Source organism: Ovis canadensis, chromosome 9 (assembly GCF_042477335.2).
Source record: "Ovis canadensis isolate MfBH-ARS-UI-01 breed Bighorn chromosome 9, ARS-UI_OviCan_v2, whole genome shotgun sequence".
NCBI lineage: Eukaryota > Metazoa > Chordata > Mammalia > Artiodactyla > Bovidae > Ovis > Ovis canadensis.
In genome coordinates this window covers 47,809,883-47,832,663 of record NC_091253.1, presented here as the reverse complement: position 1 = coordinate 47,832,663, position 22,781 = coordinate 47,809,883, and the positions used below count along the sequence as shown (strand labels likewise).

Here is a 22,781-nt window from a genome sequence, read left to right as displayed (position 1 = left end):
TGCGCATGGTGGGGTCTCAGCCTGGGGTGAAGCCGGGTTAAGCTGAGTCATGGGGGGCCGTCGTCATTCAAAGCTGTCTTGGTTGGGTTTTATCCCCCTACACCATCCACAGGGACCAGCCACCCGGGGTCAGTGTGGCACAGAAGGTGGGTGTGTGTCGTTTCGGCCGTCGATTGTTCTAGAGCACAGGTGGACCTGCTGATGGCAGGTGGCTGGGCGCGCTCCTCAGACAGGCTCACGGCCCTCAAGTCTGATGGTGTGAAGTTCTTGAGAAACGGGATATATCTCCCCCATGTGGCACATTTACTGTTATCATCTGGGAAAATGTGTCCTTTTAAAAAAATGAAAAACGTGTGTGCATTCGTGGAGAGAGGGAGCGTTGCAAAGTTCATAAGAATTTTTTTTAAATGCCCTCCCTCAAATCAGGCTTGCTTTGGCCCCAGAGAGGTCATGAGTATCCGAAGCCCCTGTCTGCAGGGGTGGTGATGGACTCGGTGGGAAGGTTGGGAAGCACTGACCTCGCTGACCCGTCCTGCTCCAGAGAAGAAAACTCAGGCTGGGAGGAGGCCCCACATCTTACTCCAGAGCCGCCAATGCCCTGGCTGACGTTTGATGCCATGTACACCTGGCTATGGGTGGAACGGAACAGGCCTGTCCCCGTCCAATCCACAGCCCCCAATCAGAGCATGGCCTCCTGCAAAGAAACCTGTGTTCCCCCTTATTCCTTGTAACACTGGCTGTCCCTCACCACCCTCTCTAAACAGCAGGTAGAAAGGGGCCTCGACACCTGAGGCCGTGAAGAGGGAACCTTGAAGAGGACCTGCTGGCGCTGATACTGACCTGGTTTCTTGACCCCCTTGATCTGTAGACGTTGATCAGAGGCCAGACAGGAGATTCTGGCGAGGCTTTGTTGGGGCTCCGGCTGCAGCAGAGGGAGCAGGAACAAACAGCACTTTCCCTTGCCCGCTCCACGAGGAGGGGCGAGCTGGTTCCTTGAGTGGGGTGAGGGTAGGGGTGGATCCAGGGGTCGGGCCAGAGGGGTGGCACATGTGGTTGGCCCACCCCTTGGGTGCTGTGTGCAGGGCACATGCGCAGTCCCCTGCTTTTGCTCCCAGCTCTTCAGAACTAGCATCACATTTTAAAAAAATCTTTTTCTATCTTCTTGTCCATAATTTGCCCCAGCTGCCCAGGCACGCAGTTATTTTCAGTCCTTTATAGTTTCCTTGCATTTTGTTGTTGGAGGAGACGTTTGTCCAGGTGCGGGCATTGCAGCCGAGGGTCCCGGATCCCTGCCCTTCTCAGGACCAGACAACAGCATCATCATGGGACAGATGCTAAGTGACCAAGCAAGTGAAGTGACTGCACGGAAGCATTTCCGTGGTGGTCAGCGAGCATCACTGGTTGTCTAGTGGGCAGACGTGGGGCAGCCTTCGCGCAGGGTGGTCTGGGAGCTATGAGTGGGGGTGTTCTCCAGCCATAGGCGTTGCCAGAACAGAATTAGGAATTGCCGAGCCATGACTTGCTAGTGCTTTGTGGAAGGTGGGATGGGTCCAGCAGACACACTGTGAAGAAAAGTCACAGGAATGTGGACTCAAATCAGGGCCTTTTGTAGGACGCCGGCATCCAAGCACGTGGTTGATGGTAATTCACGACACTTTGTTTTCCGACAGGGCAGTCACTGGGATAGCCGTGTCCCGCAGCGGGTCGTCCATCTTCACAACCTCACAAGGTGTGTTTTCCTGCCTGAGAGGTGGGCTGTCTTGAGTCATCAAGCGTCTCATTGTCCCGGCGTCCCCCGGTCCAGGGCTGTGCCTGCTGGTGCCACCTGCATGTGAAAGGGCAGTTAGTTTGTGGTATAATACATAAAATTCCATTGTCAATTTGCCGAAAACAACAGTGGAAAATGCCTTTCTATTGCTGATAAGGTTCCTAGAATTTTCAGGGGCAGGGCAGCAAGAGTGTGTGTGGTGGGCCTGTCCTTCCCTGGGGGTGAGGGCTTGACCAGAGGCAGCACAGCAGCACATGGGAAGGCAGACGTGCGATTATGTTTTCCACTCGGTCACTCGGGGTATAGTGTATGAATTCGATTTTTTGATTAGGTGTTGATTGTAATCTAATTCAAACACTGTTAATGTGCTTGTACATTGTCAAAATCCTGCAGAAGCCCTGCACTGGCTGGTTGATAGTCTTGTAACTCTATCTTAATGACACACTAGAACTTCACTGTTTCCATCCTAAAAAGGGGCTCAGCCTTGGGTTTTTCCTGCTAGCCACAGCATTGCTTTTCTTGGCAGTCTACACGACATGCCATTAACTGACACATGTCTCGTCCGCGTCCCATTTGAAGTGTGGCAAGTGCTCAGGAGGGATAGGAGATGAGAGGGGAAGAGCGTAGCTGCCCTGCAGGGACTTTGAGACGCCTGGTTTGGACAGAGCTCGTGGTTGTAAGTGACCACCTACCTGTGCTTCATTCTTCATCATAGGAAATTCTGTTTTTCATCCATTAAGCTGAGGCCAGATGCTGCGCTCCAGTAGGTCAGAGCTGCTGGTCTGAGATCCTGGGACCATGGCTTTCATTCCTTGGCGTGTCATTCCGTTCTCTGTCAAATACGACCTTGGATTTCATAAAACAGGATTTCCACAAAGCCCGGAACAGGACCCTACGGTGGACCAGAGGGAGTGCGCCTGCAGTGTGCACGGGCCACGCTGGGGGCAGCCAGACGGCGATACTCATGGGAGGAAGCCGGCACGCCCGGCCAGGGTTCCCGTGCCCCATGTCCACCGTCATCACACCAGACAAAAACCCTTATCTCTTAGCAGAGCCTGCGTTCTTAGCTGGGTTTGTTTGTTAAATCCTTCAGTTCCTCGTACTTGTCTGACCTTGTAAACCGTGAGTTTTACAGGCCTCAGGCTTTAAACCTCTGAGGCTTATGAAGCCTATGGCTTCTTTGTGAACCTGCCAACATTCTTTCTAATCAAAAGCTTTTGTTATCTTCTGTTTGTTTCTCCACTGTTAATAGCTCATATTGCTGCTCTGTGTGCATTTATATTTCCACGTGCATTACTGACTTACATATACCCTGATGGTCACCCCGTAGTTGCAGCTCTTCCCCAGCGGTGCAGTGTGCGTGCGTGTGGGTGACCCCACGGGCGATCCCATTATCTGGGAGACCCACTTGCAGCAGCCTCTGGCGTGGTCACCCCCAGTACGAGGGGGATCCTCTGATGTTGAGAAAGCATCTTTACGTGCCAGGCTAGCTGACAGTTTTCTGTCTGATATCCCAGCACACTTCTGCATGTTGGTGTTGGCAAAAAGTAGGTTGAAATATTAGATTGTGCTATAAAGAAGAAATGATTTAAAGCTCATCTCACCTTTTATTTATCCTGTTGTATGTTTTCAAGTTAGAAAACATATTGTTGCATATTTCAAATATGGGTGTTTGGAGCACGTTGCAATTTGCAATCTTATTTAAGAGGTCACCTTGATGCACTCCTAAAGCTTCTGTTAAGCAAGAAAATTAAAAAGCTTGGGCATTTTAATCCCCAGTTTATCATTTAGAAAGTTAGTGTTTCTGCTCCGTAAATGCTAATGCAGCACTAGGCTTGCTGTTTAGTCGGTCAGTCGTGTCTGACTCCTTGTGACCCCCATGGACTGTAGCCCGCCAGACCCTTCTGTCCATGAAATTCTCCAGACAAGGATACTGGAGTGGGTTGCCATTTCCTCCTCCAGAGGATCTTCCCAACCCAGGGATCAAACTGGGGTCTCCTGCGTTGGCAGGCAGATTCTTTACCACTGAGCCACCTGGGAAGCCGGCAGTACATCACTCTATAATGTCGCTACTTTAAAAAAAAAAACAAAACACCTTACATTGCCAAGATCTTTTGGTTTTCTTTAATATTTTCCTCTTTTCCTCATGTGTAACTTTAGAGTCTGATCAGTTATTAGGTTTAACTCTGCCTTTGGTCGTGGCTCTGAGTTGACCTCCTTGTCATGGCGCCATAGGTCATAGAACTTCACAGACTAGAGAGTCCTCGTGGGGGACCCAGCCCTCCGTCACCTTGCCCATTACCTCAGCATGTGCTGGTCCTGTCTAAGGGTCAGGAAACCTTTCTGATGCATTTGTTTTGTTGTTGTTAAATTAGATTCCACCTTGAAGATGTTTTCCAAAGAATCCAGGATGCTACAGAGAAGCATATCATTCTCAAATATGGTGAGTTGAGTTCATTTCCATTTTGCATCAGTGTTATGGTGGAAATTCATGGAGCAGTTTGCTATACACACACACACACGTGACATTTGTTTCTTCCCAGATAATTGGGTTTATTTCTGTGTGGTAGCTACAGAATGCCTTAGGTAGATGCCTTGTAAATTAGAAATTTTTTCAGGTTACCTCTTTCTCTTGTTATTGTGGTTTTATTTGTAGCCTAGAAAGCTTACATTGCTATCCAGTAGAATTCTCAACAGATCATGCCTTCTTTGGAACTGTCAGACTAAATGTATATGTGCCACTTATATAACTTTTAATGCATTTCTAAGTTGATATTTAATACTAGAAAGTCAGTTCTTCTGAAAAAAACACACACACACACACACACACACAGACTTTTTATTGTTGATGTAAAGCATCCAAAAGGTTTTGAAATTCCCTAAAGATTTTGGAAGTTTTCCCTCCCCACCTGAGTCTGTAACCCAGAGTGGGTGTTGGGATTCTTGAAGACAGTCCCTACCTGCACCCCATCGACTCTGATGTAAGTAGGGGTCCCTCAGCCCAGGGCAGTGAGGGCGCCTGGACCCCCTGAGAACCATCACAGTAGGTCCTTGCACACTTGACACACTTTCACTTTTCTACATTTGGGAGGAAACGAGGCATCTGGAATTAGCCAAATGAAGAGAAACTTCATGAATATGAGGAAGGCCAACATAACCAGAATTGGGGATTAATTTTGGGGGGAACTTATCAGATAGTTTTATCACATTAAGGAGTCATTTAATGTTTGTAAATTATTAATGGTGAGTCACTTGTATTTCAGGCTTTATCATCCTGTTTACTTTTACCAGGAGACGCCACTGTCATAAGCTCTTCCTGGGATAATAACATGTATGTATCTGCGGGCCCCTCCCTAACTCCTCACGCCGCGTAGCTCCCTCTGGAGGGGAGCGCGGACTCCCTCACTGTTTTCAAAAGGGAATGGATGAGAATGATTGGATTTGAATGTGATTATTTGGCAGCTCAGTGGCAAAGAATCCGCCTGCAATGCAGGAGATGTGAGTTCAATCCCTGGTCCAGGAGGATCCCCTGGAGAAGGAAATGGCAACCCACTCCAGTATTCTTGCCTGGAGAATCCCATGGACAGAGGAGTCTGGTGGGATAGTCTAAGGGGTCACAAAAGAGTGAGACATTGTTTGAATCTAATAATTCCTCCAGTTGGATTCTATCTTTCTGTAAGTTTTTAAATTGAGGTGAAAACACAGATGAGCCAGACCTAGAAATTTCTAGTTTTAAATTCCCTTTTTAAGTATTTGGTTTGATAACATGAGAACAAATGATTTGTAATTCCAGTGGGCCTTAGTGAGCATAGAATTAAACAATCTAATGCTTCTTGAAAATGTATTTAAGAATCTTAACCTTGAGCTGGAATGCTGTCTTAATAATTCTCATTATCTTTTAGCTATTTTTATTCCATAGCATTTGGAAGACGCCAGGACACATTAATGGGACATGATGATGCTGTTAGTAAGATCTGTTGGCATGACAACAGGCTGTATTCTGCATCGTGGGACTCTACTGTGAAGGTTTATATATAATTTCTAGATTAAAATGTTTGGATAATATAAATAGTATAAGCCATTCACCTCCCTGCTGTTGATGTGTTCAGTCACTTTTTCACTGCTTTTCATAAAGTGAGAGTGATATGGAAGGATACGGGAGGTTATTACCTTCGTGTGTTTAGTGTGCAGTGTGGGAAGATGTTTTCCTGAGCTTGCCCTATGTGCTCCCCTGGGGGTCTAGTGGTTCATTAGAGAAACACGCAGCGGCCCATCTGAGCTCATGCAGCTGTGGAACTAGCAGTTGACCAGTGAATCAGAAAATATCAAAATAAGTAGAGAATCGTTGAAAAATACAGACACACTTTTCATCATTACTGACGCAGGACCACACTTGGCCTTTTCTCTGAAATCTTGCACAACTTTGCTGCATGAATCACAACGCATTCATCATCCTTGGTTTCCAGTCTGCTTTTATGTAAACAGAAAGCAAGAACCTCAAGCCATTAGAATTCCTTCAAGTTTTTCATCATTTCTGCTTCCCCCAGAGGGGGCACTTTTGTTGGTAAATTTTCTTGCCTACATGTAATGTCAGTAAATTTTTTTGGCAACTTGCCTTTTTGAGTTTTCTCAGAACCTTAATGGAGCTTCCTAGGTGGTGCTAGTGGTAAAGAATACACCTGCCAATGCAGGAGACATGAGAGACGTGGGTTCGATCCCTGGGTTGAGAGGATCCCCTGGAGAAGGGCATGGCAACCCACTCCAGCATTCTTGCCTGGAGAATCCCATGGACAGAGGAGCCTGGTGGGCTGCAGTCCACGGGGTTGCAAAGAGTCAGACACGACTGAGCACTCGAAACCTTAATAGACATGACTGCACTTCTGCACTTCAGTTTTAGTTCACAGAGAACTTAAGTCACAACAGTAAGTGCAAGGGGTGGAGCAGACCCGGGCACAGTGGACCCTTAGGAAGCACAGGTGGCAGAATTAAGAGTGCAGGCATGGGGCAGAGAAACAGCCTTAAGACGCTTCGTTCTGCTGGGAGCTGTTAAGTGGGAGTTGGTCAGTCAGGAGAGTGTGTGCTGCGCGTGTTAGCAGTGCTCTTAAAGGAAGTGCTCTGCAATGTGTCCCATCCCAGGTGTGGTCCGGGGTCCCCGCAGAGATGCCGTGTGCCAGGAAACAGCACTTTGAGCTGCTGGCTGAGCTGGAGCACGATGTCAGCGTGAGTAACTGGGCCCAGCGGAAACCACCGGGGGAAGCGGGTTCTTGGCTTGCTCATCTTTTAGTTTGCTCATTGCAGGAGAGCATGGGGGCTGTCAGTTCTTCAAGTTGACCCTTTGGGTTTCCTAGTCCACTGTGCCTTTTTCCCTGTTTTGCTGTTTGAGAATTGGCTGCCCTCCAGCCAGATTTCCACAAGACCAATTTCCAAGCGTGACATTGAATATATGGGTACCCTCAAACTATTTGGGCAGCTGGATGTGTTTTCTGACACCTTAAGTGGAAGGAGCACTCTGTCTAGTGTGAGGACACTGACGTGTCTACACGGCCCGGTGCTCGCAGCAGGGGCAGAACTCAGCTGGCACCATGTCCTCTTCACTCAGTCTGTCTCCTCGCGGGCACGGCTGCATCTGGCACTGTGCCTATGGTATTGTCTTCCCTCTAGGCTGTGAACGGTTGCCTGATCTTCATGGTCAGCAGAATAACCAGGGTTGAGGAATATTTATATAGGATGTAGTTTAGCCAACCTTGAGATCCCCCAGTTCCCCCAAACCCCCCACATCCTCACAGAGCCCCTGTGCTTCAGGCAGCCTGGCATGCCCTGCCACTTGTCGCACTATTCTGAGTCCGTCAATTTTAGGCTGTCAAACAGCGTTTTCCAGTAACACTTCATTGTAGTCACTGGCCTATGAAGATTTCACTTGTAAATGAACCATCGCGCGATAGGTGGTGCTGAAAGAACGGGCTGAGAAACACAGCTTCATGACCGTGGTTCTGGCAGAATACCACATGTGCTTCCTTCTCCAGGTGGATACGATCAGTTTGAACGCTGCCGGCACACTGCTGGCCTCAGGCACCAAGGAAGGCACAGTGACCATCTGGGACCTCACCACGGCCACCCTGTTACACCAGATTCCATGTCATGAGGGGACTGTAGGCGACAGTGCTTTCAGCCCAGGTAGCATCCTTTTTTAATACAGATACCAGCGGAACTGGAATTACTACTTTGAAATAAATAAGAATGTAAAAACAGTTTTCCAGGAGGCTCAGTGGTAAAGAATCAGCCTGCCAATGCAGGAGATGCAGGTTTGATCCCTGGGTCAGGAAGATTCCACTGGAGAAGGAAATGGCAACCCAGTATTCTCCAGTATTCTTGCCTGGAGAATCCCATGGACAGAGGAGCCTGGCTGGCTACAGTCCATGGGGTCACAAATAGTTAGACGTGACTGAGCAACTAAACAACAAAAATGCTATTTGCTGATAAAAGGGGTTTTGCCTGTGGGTTAAGGCTGCTTCATGGGAGAACACAGTGCATATGGCATGTGTTCCTATTAGAAAAGCTGTATCAGATATTCTTGTTAATTGCTCAAATCACTGGAGAAATTAATTTATGAATTCACACCAAAGGGTCATCAGGCCAGTGCCTTAAACACAGAAGCTTTTCACAGAGAGGATGGTCCTCATTGGTTAATACAACAAGTAACTCATGTGAACATTGGGCTCCTGGACTCAGAAATGAAATCTCTGATGATCTAAAGCTGTAACCTGCACCCTGTCCCGCCCCACGTTGCAGACAGTCGCCACGTCCTGAGCACAGGAGCCGACAGCCATCTGAACGTCATTGATGTACAGACAGGAATGCTCATCTCATCTCTGACTGCGGACGAGCCCCAGAGGTACTCAGGTTACTCACGATGAAGACTTTTACAGACTGGCTCACAGTCACCACACTGGGCCTGGTCTAGTCCTTCCTTCCTGACAAGGGATGACTTCCAAATCCTTCTTGCAGGTGCTTTCTCTGGGATGGAAACTCCGTCGTATCTGGCAGTCAGTCTGGGGAGCTGCTCGTCTGGGACCTCCTCGGGGGAAGGGTCAGCAAGAGGATCCAGGGCCACACGGGTAAGCTGTCTGCTGCTGACCTGCCTCTTCTCCCTACATGCTCCAGCACCTCCTTTCCCACCAGTGGCCACGCTTTTCTCAGGTCACAAGCCCCCGGGGCCTCTGTGCTGTGAACATTCCCCTCCAGATCCTGGCCAGCCTGGCCACCTGAATCTCTTGGTTCTTTCAGGATTTAGATCTGTGTTGGCAGACATTTGACTCCAAAATGGAAAGTTTTTACATTAACTTCTACATAGAGAGGACAAAAAAGTAAAAGGTGTAGATTTTTTTTTTAACACATGCATAGAGTTTTTATTGTATTATATATATAAAAAAGCAACTTTCTTAGTGGTTCGGTGGCTAAGAGAACGCAGAGGGCCCAGGTTCGATTCCTGGTCAGGGAATTAGAGCCCACATGCTGCAACTAAGACCCAAAAGTTTTTAAGAAACAAGCAACTTCCCTGGCGTCCAGTGGTTAGGACTCGGTGGTTCTGCCACATGGGGCACAGGTTCAATGCCTGGTCCAGGAACCAAGATCCTGCATGCCTTGTCACCAAGAAAAAGAAAGTAACAAATTACAGAGAAAACAGTCTTGCTCCCAGTGGCTTCCGCCTCCCAGGTCCCCTCCTTGGAGGACTTCTCCAGCTGGTGACCTGGTGTCTATTGTCCAAGGATGTGTTCTTGTGCATGTCTGTGTCCTTCTGCCTGTCGGCTTCTTAGTTTTCTTACATTTCCATGTTTTCCCTTTGAGCATTTGGAGGACAGTGAATTGTTGTGTCGATGGTTACAAGTAACTGTTGACAGCCCACCTCCATCCTCTTCCCATTGTCACTGTTGTGTGTGGTTATTTCAACATTGTACATTCAAGTGAGGTCTATGCCTGCCTTCCTCCGCTCACCTGATAGAAACGGAAATCAGCACTCACACCAGTTCCCCACTTGTCCCTCTCATCTGATTCCTAACTTGCTGTAGGTGTAGTATTTGTACCGTTACACATCTGTGATCCCCAGCTGCTTTGGCTGTAGCATTACATCTACATGGTTTCCTAGTCTTCCCAAGTTCCTTGTCCTAAGCACTTGAGTTCAGGCAAAGATTGCTTCATAGGACAAGACGACGTGGTGCCAGCTGGGCAGCTCACCCCTAACCCCGTGTCTCTCCTCGCAGGTGCCGTGACATGTATGTGGATGAACGAACAGTGTAGCAACGTCATCACAGGAGGGGAAGACAGACAAATTATGTTCTGGAAGTTGCAGTATTAAGTGCCTTTTCCTTGAATGTTTTTGAACTCTATTTAATGTACTTTTAAACCAAACTTTTAAAGGAATTGGTGAATGTGCAATTATAGTAATTACAAGTTTCACCACATGAGAAATTTGTGGTTTTAGACTTTATAAATCATGGTGACTTCATTGAAAGCTGTTAGTTGTCATCCTCTAAGGCGGATGAAGACGTGGGAGATTTGGGGAAGGAACATCTGTGAGGCAGGCGGTTGTCCCAGGGTGCTGACGATCAGAAAGCAAGTCTGGGTGAGAGCGAGCAGCTGAAAGATAACTAAACCAGCTGGGGGAGGTCTCCCGAAAGCACTGAACAGTTTAAGGACTTTGCAAGAAAACCTGAGTATTCTCCGCTGTTGCCAAGTCACCCTATCTAATTGACACACTTGCAGCATGCCTGCTGGATTGGGGATGTGTGTTTTCATGGAGTGGTCACTTTCTATAACCTGCTGGCCCCAGATTCTGAGAACCTGGGCAAGGATTAGCAGTTCTTATAACAGTTTACTGTGTATAGGAACGGTTATTTCATTATGGCTGTTAAATGCTCATCTTTTCTATGACATTAAAAATATTTTTCTGTAATGAAATTCTCATTTTCTTTATTTAAATGACTTAGCACAAACTACTAGGTACTTCAAATGTCAATCCTTCTAGAAAACCATCCTTAGTACTATGTAACCCTGTACTTCTGGAACTATCTTCAGAGCCAAGTCCAGACAGATAACGAAGAAGAACATCACTGAAAAAGCTGAGTTGGTTGGCTTTTCTGAATTCCACACAAGATAAGCCAGGAATCAGTAGCACTAATTATTTTGTATTCAACCTCTGAACCACAGAAAGCATGCGAGGTAAGATTTTTCTCTGTTATTTAAAAACCACTGGTGTATCCTGAATGTTAAACATGGCTTGGGTGTCGCCAGGAGAATCGATAGGCTTGTTGAGGCCCTGCTGCTCGGCCTCCAGTGTCTGGGCTTCTAGGCTGAAGGTACTTCTCTGGACACGCAGGGCGTCTCAGCACAGAAGGCTTGCCCCAGGCTCCTGGGTGTTGGCCACTCTGGGAGAGGACCCTCCTACAAGCCTGACATTTTCAAATGATGCAATGACAGACAGACTAGAACTTAACTTTATTTATACATTTTTAATTAAAATAGAATAGGCATAAGCCAAAGAGATGGAAAAAAATCAGGATAATGTGTCATTCTGTGAGCAGGGAAGAGGCAGGAAATGGAACATATGACCAGGACAGCGTCCTAAGACCGTCCTGGGGCAGCTAGGTTACATACTGTGTAAATGCCACAATCAGGTCTTAGCCCACTTAATCTACACATGAAAAGAGGAGTCAAGGTTCATTCTATTTAGTACAAGAATTTTTACATTAAATATATAGTGCTTCATTTCTCAAAAAGTGATATCAGTTACTTTTAGAAGAAAGAAGTTCCCATTACACAAGGAAAGACTAGAAAATCTCAAATGCAAGTCAGCAGCTGTGCTAGCTTGGGATGTACTGTCAAGACTGTGCAGGGCTAGTGTACATCTCAGGTGAATGCAGAACTGCGTCTGGGTTTAGGAAGGCAGCAATCATTACATTTTGGCTTTTATTCTAGATGCTTAACTTAGTTAAGGCGACAGTTTAAGCATATTAAGTGAAGGTAGATAAAATGTAATGACAATCGATAAGTCTCTTGCAGCTACACACTGTCTAATAATGCTTACATGGAATGAAACCAGTGTTACTTAGCTGGTGTTACAGAACTGAAGGAAAATAATTCTAAATGCACTATGGTGACACAGTAAAAATGCAAACACAGCACAGAACTAAGCACTGCTCTCTATCAAGGTGACGCTTCTAACAGAGCTGAGCCTGTCGCAGTCATCCTACTCACAAGGCTTGTGAAAGCATCAGGTTTCCAGTAAAGAAGCTAGTCTGTAAAAGTCTTTTCAACTGTAAAACCAGGGTAAGGCTACAACTATCTTGATGTCTGAACAAGATACACTGGATCGAACAGTAAGATCCCCAGCCCTACTGTAAGATAGGAAGTCCTCATGCAGCATATGCTCGCTGGCTCCTAGAAAGCTTCATGTGCATAATAGAAAGGTCAGTTGCCCAAGACGTAAATGGAAGAACTTCCGGGAAGTTTCCACTGTGCCGTGACTTCTAAACCTCAGGAATGGTGTGATCCATCAAGCTTTTCATAATGCTTGGCGCCATCCTACAAGACAGTTACTTTTATTAGATACTGAGGGTTGGGTTTCTTTTTTCAAAACTGCTACAATGATTCAAGAAAACTAAGGGTCTCAGGTAATCTAGCTGATTGCAAATAAGCTATCTATCCTGGCCAGTAAGATACAGGTAAGTCCTTCAGTCCTTGTATGTTAAGGCTGAATGGTTAAAAAAGACAACGCTATTAATGCTATGAACTAGAGGGAAATATGTGTGGGGTTTTTTTTTTTTTTTTGGCGGGGGTGGGATGGGGTGGGGAGACTATCACTGATTTAAGACAAGTGAGCTCTTTATGGATTAGTCCTGACAATTCTCCTCACAACAACCCCCAAAAGGAGCTAGCTGCATTCTATTCCAGCTTCTGGGTAAACAAACATTCCATTACAGGAGTTACATCTTTTAATGTTTTAAATATCATTTATCTTTCATGTAGATACTGAAAGGACTGTGCTGGCTAAGCCAGGACAGAATGTAAGATGCTACCGGGCAGACAGCCCCAGCCACCCCTGTTTTTTTCTTTCTCCTCAGCTTCCAGCCCTCACTCCTGAGGACTTCCAAAATGTAAATAATTTAAATACTTCAAATTTCTGAATAACGCCAATGTCATCCACCAAAGTACCAAAGGTTTGAGAAGCTTGAGAATTAAAGAAGTACAGAGCCTCTATGAAATCACATGAGCACAGAATGAAGTCAAAGAATTCTCTACTTACCGTTTAATAATGTGTTCAAAGATAAAAGCAGGCATGATTGTAATAGTCACTATATTTCCGGCTGTAGACAATATGTCTGCAATTTGAGAGTCCTGTGGAAAACAATGAAAATTCTGAGAGGCTCTATTAAATATAAAACTAAGTTATTCTTGGTAAAGAAATATATATGTTCTGAGGTTTTGCTAATGTCTCTAAAATCCTGACTCCTGCTATTTAAATTTTTTCCAGTTTCTTTACCAAGTTTTAATTCATCAGAATCACAACTTCATCAGTGGCAACAAAACTAAGTAAACTACGTTGAATATATTAGCCAACATAGCATTCTTTTTCTAGAGATTAAATAATTGCCCCCATATACAATATTACCACATCCCCTCTGCTAACATTAATTCTTAATGAAAACCTTTAGACCTCAAAATAGTTCTATTTAGGAATTTGTAGAGGGCATAAACCATAAAAATGAAGTACTAATTTGGCTATGAACTATTACTCATATTGTTCCTACAACCCCTGGACTGAAAAAAGCAATTGGACAAAAAAGCAACCATTCATTCAGGATCTCATCAACATCTTCACTGCCCAGGTATTCACAGAATTCTAGTTCAAGGGACTTCAGAGATCTCACCCTGACCCCCCGTTACAGAGGCCACAATTCTAGATGTAACATGAGGGCACAGCCAGCGCGACAAAGAATGTCTCCATTTTGGTCACTAACAGCACCACCCCAACAGACAAATGAAAAAGAGACTTCCAAAACTAAACAACACGACGTAAGTTCTGCTCTGACCTTCAGTCCGATGACGTTCTGTCCGTTGACCTCACAGATGTTATGTTCCGTGAGAAGACCGTTTCTAGCTGCAGAACTGTCTTTCACAATGGATGTGATTTTTCCATTTTTAAAAACAAAGCCAACGTGTCCAGTACTGTCCTTATGCATGGTAATTGTCCGTTCAAAGGGCCTGTGAGCATAACAGTTTCAATTAAAATTGTTAATTCCAACGTAAACATGTCAATGGATTTCCATTATGGTGTACTGGATACTTTGTTACCATAAATTATTTCAAAACTATTTGCCTTGGTATGTACATCTTGTGTAAAAGTTTAAAAATTCTCTCCATTATGGCTGGACTAATCAAGATTTCCTTCTTTTAAGAATCAAAGAATTAACACAATGCTTCATGCAGTTTATCAATGTGCTTTTTCCTTTACATTAACATTACATTTGAACAAAAATCAGTGTTAAAAATGAATTAACTTTTCAGCAGATGAATGGATAAGAAAGCTGTGGTACATATACACAATGGAGTATTACTCAGCCGTAAAAAAGAATTCATTTGAATCAGTTCTGATGAGATGGATGAAACTGGAGCCGATTATACAGAGTGAAGTAAGCCAGAAAGAAAAACACCAATACAGTATACTAACACATATATATGGAATTTAGGAAGATGGCAATGACGACCCTGTATGCAAGACAGGGAAAGAGACACAGATGTGTATAACGGACCTTTGGACTCAGAGGGAGAGGGAGAGGGAGAGGGTGGGATGATTTGGGAGAATGACATTCTAACATGTATACTATCATGTAAGAATTGAATCGCCAGTCTATGTCTGACGCAGGATGCAGCATGCTTGGGGCTGGTGCGTGGGGATGACCCAGAGAGATGTTATGGGGTGGGAGGGGGGTTCATGTTTGGGAACGCATGTAAGAATTAAAGATATTAAAATTTAAAAAATAAAAAAAATTAAAAATAAATAAATAAAAGAAAAAAAATAAAAATGAATTAACTTTTTAGTATTTCCTGGAGCTTAATTAACTTTTTAGTATTTCCTGGAGCTTAATTTTTCTTAGGAAATACTTAGAACCTTTGTAATATTTCTCACATCTTGATTTTGAAAACTTTACAAAGGTATTTTTGCTGCTGCAGCAGTTAAGACGGAAGCTCCCGGTCCCTTAGAAAGGGAGGAGCTTCAGAAAGATGGCATCCGCTCTGAGCACTGACAACCTGTTACTGCACATGTTTCATGTGCAAAATAAATACGAATTTTACATTATAAAGTTCACAGCAGTCATGTCTTCCTGGTGATCCAAGTTACTTTTTGAAACTTTGCTCACATAAGAGCAAAAGTGCCATTTGTCTGCAAAATGTTTACTTAATAGCTACCATGTATTATTCAAAGCGAAAACACAAAGGTAGATAAAAGCCAGTTGAACCAATATGAACAAAAATGCCAAAGCTAAAAATGTGTTACAAGGTCTGCCCCTCAACCCCTGCTTGGCCGAGAAGGTGGCGGTGTCCGTAGCACAGGTGCCGCAAGTTCCATTATAAACGAGCTAAAGATGATGCTCCCACCAAGGACTCGAGCCTCAGCCACCCAGAAGGCCAGGCTGGGTTTTGGGAACTGGTAGGCCCCCATGTATCCACTCTGAGCAGGAAACCAGGGGCAAAGTCCAGACACTTGTTGCTGTTACCTTTCATTTTCCAGAGAAACTGATTAAGACAGGAAAGGAACTTCTCAAAGGACAAATTTCTGTAAGCTCTGAAATAAGGTGTATGCAAAACCAGAATACTGTTTTTAAAAAGTCAAACTATGTAAGAAAGTGAAAGCAACACAGAACTACAAGAGTATAAATATAAAACTAATCAATAATATTTGATTATTTTCCACAACAAAATGCTGTATTTCCAGAACCTTAAAACCCTAAGAAAATGGAAAACTAGTCCTGAATGTCCACATGTGGCGTTTAGTTGGCTCACCTGTCCCGAATGGTCATGGTGATCTTCTCTCCAAAAGCCTGTTTGAGCACCTTGTGCGCCCGGTCCGAGCTCCAGCCAGCACAGTTCTCGCCGTTTATCTGAAGTACCTGGTCCCCAAACCGCAGGCCCACCAGGGAGGACGGAGAATTGGCCTGGACAAGCTGAACAAATATACCCTGGAGGATGGAAATCACTAAGTAAGTGCTGGAAAATCAGGAACCAACTGTTTAGGCAGCTACTCTAGTAATTTTTTTTTTTAAAAGGGAAAACTACACAAGTGTGTTTCATTACTCCCAAGAAGGAAACTGAAAATGCTATCAAGGCAATAGGAAGATCTGAGTGGTAATTTCTAGCTCACATCATGACTCACCTGACCAACTTCCTTCACCCCCTCCACCTTGGAATAAAAAAACTAAGGAAAATAAAGTCAGATTACTATAAGAAATGTAAGGTTCCATGAGTCTGATAAAATACCAAACAGGTATTACTGCACCTGGTCATTATTTAGGAGGGAAGACAGTAAAGTGTTGGAAGTTTAAGAAAAGTGATAGGTTTAGGTCAGAAGTTTACCTTTTGAGCTGAAGAATTCCTTTACTCGCTTGCTAAATTACGCATAATCACTACTATTAAACAGCCTAAAAAGGTGGAATACACGGAATACAACCCCCGTTCTTAAAAATCTACGAGGTAAATACAGAGAACTCAAGTACAGGTAACTGAGAACTAAACCCACAGGCTATTTTTACTCATGTAAACTAAATTTCAGATGCTGAACACTATCAACAAGCCAAGTGTAAAAGGCATGTGCCAGTAAGAGATGAAAGCAACCACAGGTTGCACCCCTTCTCCGTCCTGAGCTGCCCCAGATTTGGTGCTGCGTATCCTATACTCAGATTCGGTGCTGCGTATCCTGTACCCAGATTTGGTGCTGCGTGTCCTGTACTCAGATTTGGTGCTGCGTATCCTGTACTCAGATTTGGTGCTGCGTATCCTGTACTTGAGGACGGCACCCAGCAGAGTGGCTACACCTACAAGCTTCGGCCACTGGACAAACCACTGCAAGGATAGCTGCTGCAGGGGTGGAGCTGGGGAGAGTGTGGTCTCTCTCTAGGATGTAGAGAGGGCAGGGAAGTGCGAGCTTCCCAGAGCAGCACACTCAATGAGGGTCTCACACAAGCCACAAGTGTGCAAAGACACAATGCCCTCAGCCTCTGGGGAGGCAGGTAGGGCCCAGGACTGGCCTCAAACATCTTCCGCCAGGCGCCACATCTTCTATATGCAAAGGCTGGATGCGCTGAGCTATGAGACCGAAGACTGAAAAGAAGCCCAATAAATAACTTGGAAACCCACAAATCAGGGTAAAGACTCAGCACCTCCTTAGTGATCCTAAGTGCTTCCCCACAGAGTAACCAGGTTTCGTTTCTTCCATCTGGTAAGGTGAGAGGTGAAGTAATGTACTTTAGAAAGTCACTGTTGCCTGGAAAATGCCCCATGAAAGTCAAATTCAAGGATGGAAATAACAAACCCAAAACCACATTACAAGTCACATGATCCTCTTTAAGTTTAAAAATACACAAGACCACTGACCCTCACCTATCAGTCTTAACTTCCACACGTTACCCTATTTCAATGCCAGCATTCTCCTTGTATGAACTATGTTATAATACACGCAGACTAGTGAACTTTATTCCAGAAAAAGGACTCAGAAAAAATTCATCCATGGTAATGCTCAAGTCCCAGCTCTGCCTCTTCAGAACAGGGTAGCATCTCACGTGGAAAAGCAGATTAAAAGTAGTCTTGATCAGAGAGCACCATTACACTTCATTAAAGCATTTACATTTTAAATTGTAACTGGGTCACATAACAGCTAATCAGACAAGTGTAATGAAAGCGCTTACATTGTCTATGGATTTCAGCCGGAGCCCGATCTTCCCATCTTGATCCTTACACAAGATGACTTCTCGGATCCCTTGCTTGATCTCTGCTCTGCGGATCCCAGTGTCGCCACCAGTGACAGGGGCCACCATGTGGTCCATGCTGGAAGGCCGTGCCACCAACTGCTGCCAAAGACACATGCAACACGTCAGTATTCGCAAACACGCGCCCTGAGAAAATCCAAAATTGAACATATTCTGTTGTGGTTTCCTAAAATGTAATCTGCCGATTATTTCCTTCAGATATGAGTTTTGCAAAAATGACCCTATTTTGTTTTTTAAAACTAATTCTGCAGGTAATTTACCCCCCCAGACACCATCTCCAGCAGACTCAATGACTGTTGCCCGATGAATTCACTGGCATTTGTTTTATGTGTACCCTGGCTTCTTTTCAACTCAAATATATTATCCTTGAACTTTATAAAGGCTGTACTTTACTTTTAAACTCACACAGCATCTTCCTGAGGGTTCTTTTATATGGCCTTCAACAATGTACTTACCCTTTCAGAGTTTTTATTACAGAGGCAAACTTCTTACCTCACAGCTCCACTACAAGGACTAAAAGCACCTACTATTCAAGTGCTGACACACACAAGACAAATGTTATTTTTCATCCCTTTGGTAAACATCTGTGGATTAACCAACTGTATGGAGAATAGCTGTACTAGGGACTCCGTTAGGTACCAGGCCTCACATTCCTAATTTTTTTTTCTTGACCAAAATGAGTTTAGTGTTTTAAGCGGACCCTTTCCTCTACCAAAGAAAATGAGGGAAGAGCATATTTGTTACCAAGGCGTCTTAACCGGAACTTGTCATGAAAAGCTCTGGTCCGACACCGTGATGCTCAGAGCAGCCATGATGGGGGAGAGAAACCTCAGCCGCACACACACAGGCTGCCAATGTCTCCGTTCAGAATCACAGTCACCAGGACATCACACACACACAAAGAGCCATACCACTAATCAAGCACAATACCAGAAAATACAACTTTTGAAGAATTACAAAAATTCAATGATTACAGCTATAAAAGCATAAAAATCAGGCAATGGGATAGAAAAAATTAAGCAAATGAATTTAGTTTAGCTGAAACATAGGACAAAAGGGAGGAGCTTTGGAGTATAACTTTTGGAAAAGAATTTCTTTCCAGCAAGTACAGTTAAGTGCTTACTCGGTGTTCTTACCATGATCCATATGACCAACACATGACCACTGCTCCCTCCTGCTAAGGCTACTATGACCACCAGCTACTCTTGCCCTTCTATTTGCCCTCCACACAGCAAGCACTGAAACCCTTTTGTTAATCCCACAACTCAGACTCCCAACCCCTTACCCTGTCCACAAGGCCGCAGACTACCTGGCCTGACAGCCCTTCCAATGTCACCCCCCAGTGCATCTGCAGCCACATTCTGTCTCATCTGCCCTCACCGAGGTCCTGTCTCTCAGGCCTCTCAAGCTCATTTCTGCCCGGAAGCCTCTCAAGGTCTCTGTATATACTGGCTAGTAAAGCTGAACGTACTTACTATGGTTCCCTTACCAGAAAATATTTGTTGCGTGTCAACAAATGTGAAGAAATATGAAGAAAGAAGCCTGTGGGCACACTGAAGAGAAGAGAGGCCAGCAAGCATCACAGACTGTCCATGCCTTCCAAGCCCACCCTCTGTGGTGAGCCCTCTTCTGCCATGGCTTTCTGGTCAGGACCCCTCGCAAGGAGGACGTGCCAGGGCCTGCCCCTTCCTGTCTGCTTCCTGCTCCTGCCAGTACTGCCTGGGGCCAGCCCTTCATGCTGCTGGCAGCAGGTGAATCCAGTCTCCAGATTCCAGACACTGGCAGAACAGCCTCCCTGCAGCCCCCAGAGGTACCAGCATCCATCACAGGGGGCCCTCCCCTGAGGCCCAGCTCACGGGGCTCCTCCACCAACACTGTCGGCTCTGCGAACTGTAACCCCCATCCCGTATGCCCCAGTTCTAGGAGAAGCAGCTTTCTGGGTTCCGCTTTTGCTTTTTTCAATTCTTCAACCTCTCTGATTTCTTGTTATCTCTGTTAAAATTCTTGTGTGATTTCTGTTGTTCCACCTGGACCCTGACTGATGTAAGCAAGTTTTCAATAAATATTTGGTGAATAAATTGAAAGCCAGGTACTGTACTAAGCATGGGAGTTATGGCAGCAACAGAGACATAAAGGCTGTCTTCATGAAGTTATGCATTTACCTATGACAAGTACTGTAAGGTATTACAGTCTTATAGCAACAATCTTAACAAAAGACTGAGACACACTATATTTAAGCCAAGAATTTGGGGTCAAACTGTAAGAAGCTTTAAACTTAAAAAGATTATGAGCAACAAAAAGGTAACAGACCTGAATTTCAGAATGATAAAGTTAGCAGTAGCTCAGCATTCATTGATATAACAAGTTACTAGAGGAGTTACTGGAAGAAGAGCCAAGTGTAACATCTAGGTGAGAGGTATAAATCATGGACAGGGCTACAGCAAGCCTACAATGCATAACATGAATACAAGAAACACACCAGAAGCAGAGTCACTAGGTCTGTAACTAAATGCAGAAGACAAAGGAGAATGTACCAGTTAAAGGCACCTGAATCTTTAACTCCTAATAAATCAGAAAAGTGGTAACAGCACAGAAGGAAGTAGACTGTGTAAAAAGCAATACCTAGAAGGCAATCCTGAGAAGAGATCAATGCTAAGGCTATAAATTTGTGAGTTTGCCACAAAAACGAGTTAGCTTATATCTCTGTGTAAGGTATGATTTTATATAATTCAGAACGAATTACATTATACATACCCCATGACTTGGTGCTCCAGGGACCAAGGCCATATTTGCACGTATTTCTTCTTCATTTAAACTCAGGCCCATGTACTGAGAGAGCTCAGGATATAGCTTAGGATAGAGATCTAATAACAAATGCATCAGTAGAGAAAAAAAATTAGTAGACTATTTTAAAAAAACATTGTTATTATGGACTTTTACTTATATTTTTAAAAATCACATTGATTTTATAAAATCTAGGATGAATTTAAATTAGTAATCTGGAAAACCCCTTTCTCTGTAATGACAATTAGAAAAGGAAAACAGAAAAATAAAAGTGAAAGTATGAAGACATTTTAACTGAAACCTCAGACTTCTAAATACTCAAGACTAGAAATAATTTTTCCAAGTTATCTTGCCTTTTCTTTCTCTTAAACCTATTAGGAATTTTCTACACATACCACTGATTCTCCACTTAAGAACAACTGACCAAAATGTACACTTCAAATCAGCTACATTTTAATTCATTCAGTAAACACAGCTATAAAACGTACCCAAAAAAATGAACTGTGAGAAAGAAAAAGCTTGTAAATTTATTATCATATCAGTTTAAGAATACACAGCAATGAAATCTTTGAAACAGTACATTTCAGTATTAACAGTATTTAACTGAACAGTAGAGTTGGATACTATTTCCAAAAGCTCTTTATGTGAGTTATGGATTTTCCAAAGGAAACAATGTTATAAGATGACAGGCCATAAAAACCTATTTAACACTCCTCTTGTATTAAAAAAAATTTTTTTTTTCACTTTATACTGGAGTAGAGCTGATTAACAATGTTGTAGTGGTTGCAGTGGACAGCAAAGGGACTCAGCCATACACATACATGCATCGATTCTCTCCCAACTCCCCTCCCATTGAGACTGCCACACCTTTTGTATCTGAAGTCATATTATTTAAGAGTTCTGTCCTGAATTCCTATGAATTTAGAAGGAAAAGGAACAAAGGAGAAGGGTATGGAGTCAGAGTAGAGACTCCAGGATTTGGAAAGTTCCCCTAAAGGAGAACGCTATCAATCCCCACAGCCCTAAGACAGGGGACAGTTCAGTGAGTCAAGGACTTGCAAAGGGTGAAATTTAAGTAACAATTTTCATAAAGTCATAAACATACTTTCATAGTCACAGTTCACTTTCTTGATTAAAAGGTTGTTTTGAAATAAACTTACTACTAGAGCTTTAACAGCCAATTTCATGCCGTATATGTTAAAATATATATATACTCTGGATTCTCCATTTTAGTAAAAGAAGGCTTAACAGGTATCTCTGTTCAAGGAGAAGGAACCCAAAGAATAAACCTACTTCCATCTTGAGAGACGGGGGCAGAGGCTTCAGATAAAATCGCTGGGTTGGCAGGGTTTGCAGAAAAGGCAGTCTGAGCCTAAAAAAAAAAAAAAAAAAAAAAAAGAATTCTAACAACACTCTATAGAGACTCACTTAAAAAGACTTCTCATATAACTTAAATCCAGTAATTAAAAAAAACCCTAAAACCCTTTACTTTTATTTAGGAAATTCTAATTTCAAACACTTTAGCAATATATTTTGAAAGAAAAATAAAAAATTAAAAATATAAATATTTAACACTATTTAAAAAACTAAACACCATTCTACATATAACTAATATTTCATAGTGCTACTGCAAATATTTTCACAATGCATTAAGAAATGATAGTTACACTTTAGTCTAAGTAAAAGTACCTTTTTTACCTAAAGAAAAAAGCTTAACCATATTTACCTAAGTATATATCAGGAGAACACTTAAAAATTTAAATACTTAAGTTGCTAATATTTATTTTGCCATTTCAGCATATCCCAATGAAATGCTTATCTACATTTTACCAAGTATAAGGTGTTCAGTCAGTCAATTCAGTTGCTCAGTTGTGTCCGACTCTTTGTGACCCCATGGACTGCAGCACACCAGGCTTCCCTGTCCATCACCAACTCCAGGAGTTTTCTAAAACTCATGTCCATTGAGTCGGTGATGCCATCCAACCATCTCATCCTGTCGTCCCCTTCTCCTCCCACCTTTAATCTTTCCTAACACCAGGGTCTTTTCCAATGAGTCAGTTCTTCGCATCAAGTGGCCAAAGTATTGGAGTTTCAGCTTCAGCATCAGTCCTTCCAATGAATATTCAGGGCTAATTTCCTTTAGGATGGACTGGTTTGATCTCCTTGCAGTCCAAGGGACTCTCAAGAGTCTT

The 22,781-nt window shown here is 43.7% G+C and overlaps 2 protein-coding genes across 6 annotated transcripts in view; one reads left to right on the top strand and one right to left on the bottom strand.

Annotated features, from left to right (window-relative positions):
* NSMAF (neutral sphingomyelinase activation associated factor) overlaps nt 1–10,723 on the top strand; it is a 72,310-nt gene extending 61,587 nt beyond the window's left edge. For all 4 annotated transcript variants that reach the window (XM_069600070.1, XM_069600071.1, XM_069600069.1 and 1 more), the window contains 9 exons: nt 1,671–1,729; nt 4,144–4,211; nt 5,032–5,099; nt 5,671–5,794; nt 6,905–6,988; nt 7,792–7,942; nt 8,558–8,660; nt 8,774–8,883; nt 10,027–10,723. In XM_069600070.1, coding sequence (XP_069456171.1) covers nt 1,671–1,729; nt 4,144–4,211; nt 5,032–5,099; nt 5,671–5,794; nt 6,905–6,988; nt 7,792–7,942; nt 8,558–8,660; nt 8,774–8,883; nt 10,027–10,121 — 862 coding nt within the window. In that variant the 3' untranslated portion in view covers nt 10,122–10,723. The remainder of the gene's footprint in view (nt 1–1,670; nt 1,730–4,143; nt 4,212–5,031; nt 5,100–5,670; nt 5,795–6,904; nt 6,989–7,791; nt 7,943–8,557; nt 8,661–8,773; nt 8,884–10,026) is intronic.
* A 518-nt stretch (nt 10,724–11,241) lies between these two features.
* Nucleotides 11,242–22,781, bottom strand: part of SDCBP (syndecan binding protein) — a 33,414-nt gene continuing 21,874 nt past the window's right edge. Inside the window, exons 3-9 of one of the 2 annotated variants that reach the window (XM_069600077.1) lie at nt 21,883–21,961; nt 20,560–20,669; nt 17,725–17,886; nt 15,827–16,002; nt 13,855–14,026; nt 13,068–13,159; nt 11,242–12,346 (exon numbers count right to left, since the gene is read on the bottom strand). In XM_069600077.1, coding sequence (XP_069456178.1) covers nt 12,292–12,346; nt 13,068–13,159; nt 13,855–14,026; nt 15,827–16,002; nt 17,725–17,886; nt 20,560–20,669; nt 21,883–21,961 — 846 coding nt within the window. In that variant the 3' untranslated portion in view covers nt 11,242–12,291. The remainder of the gene's footprint in view (nt 12,347–13,067; nt 13,160–13,854; nt 14,027–15,826; nt 16,003–17,724; nt 17,887–20,559; nt 20,670–21,882; nt 21,962–22,781) is intronic. The other variant, XM_069600078.1, reaches the window with a different exon arrangement.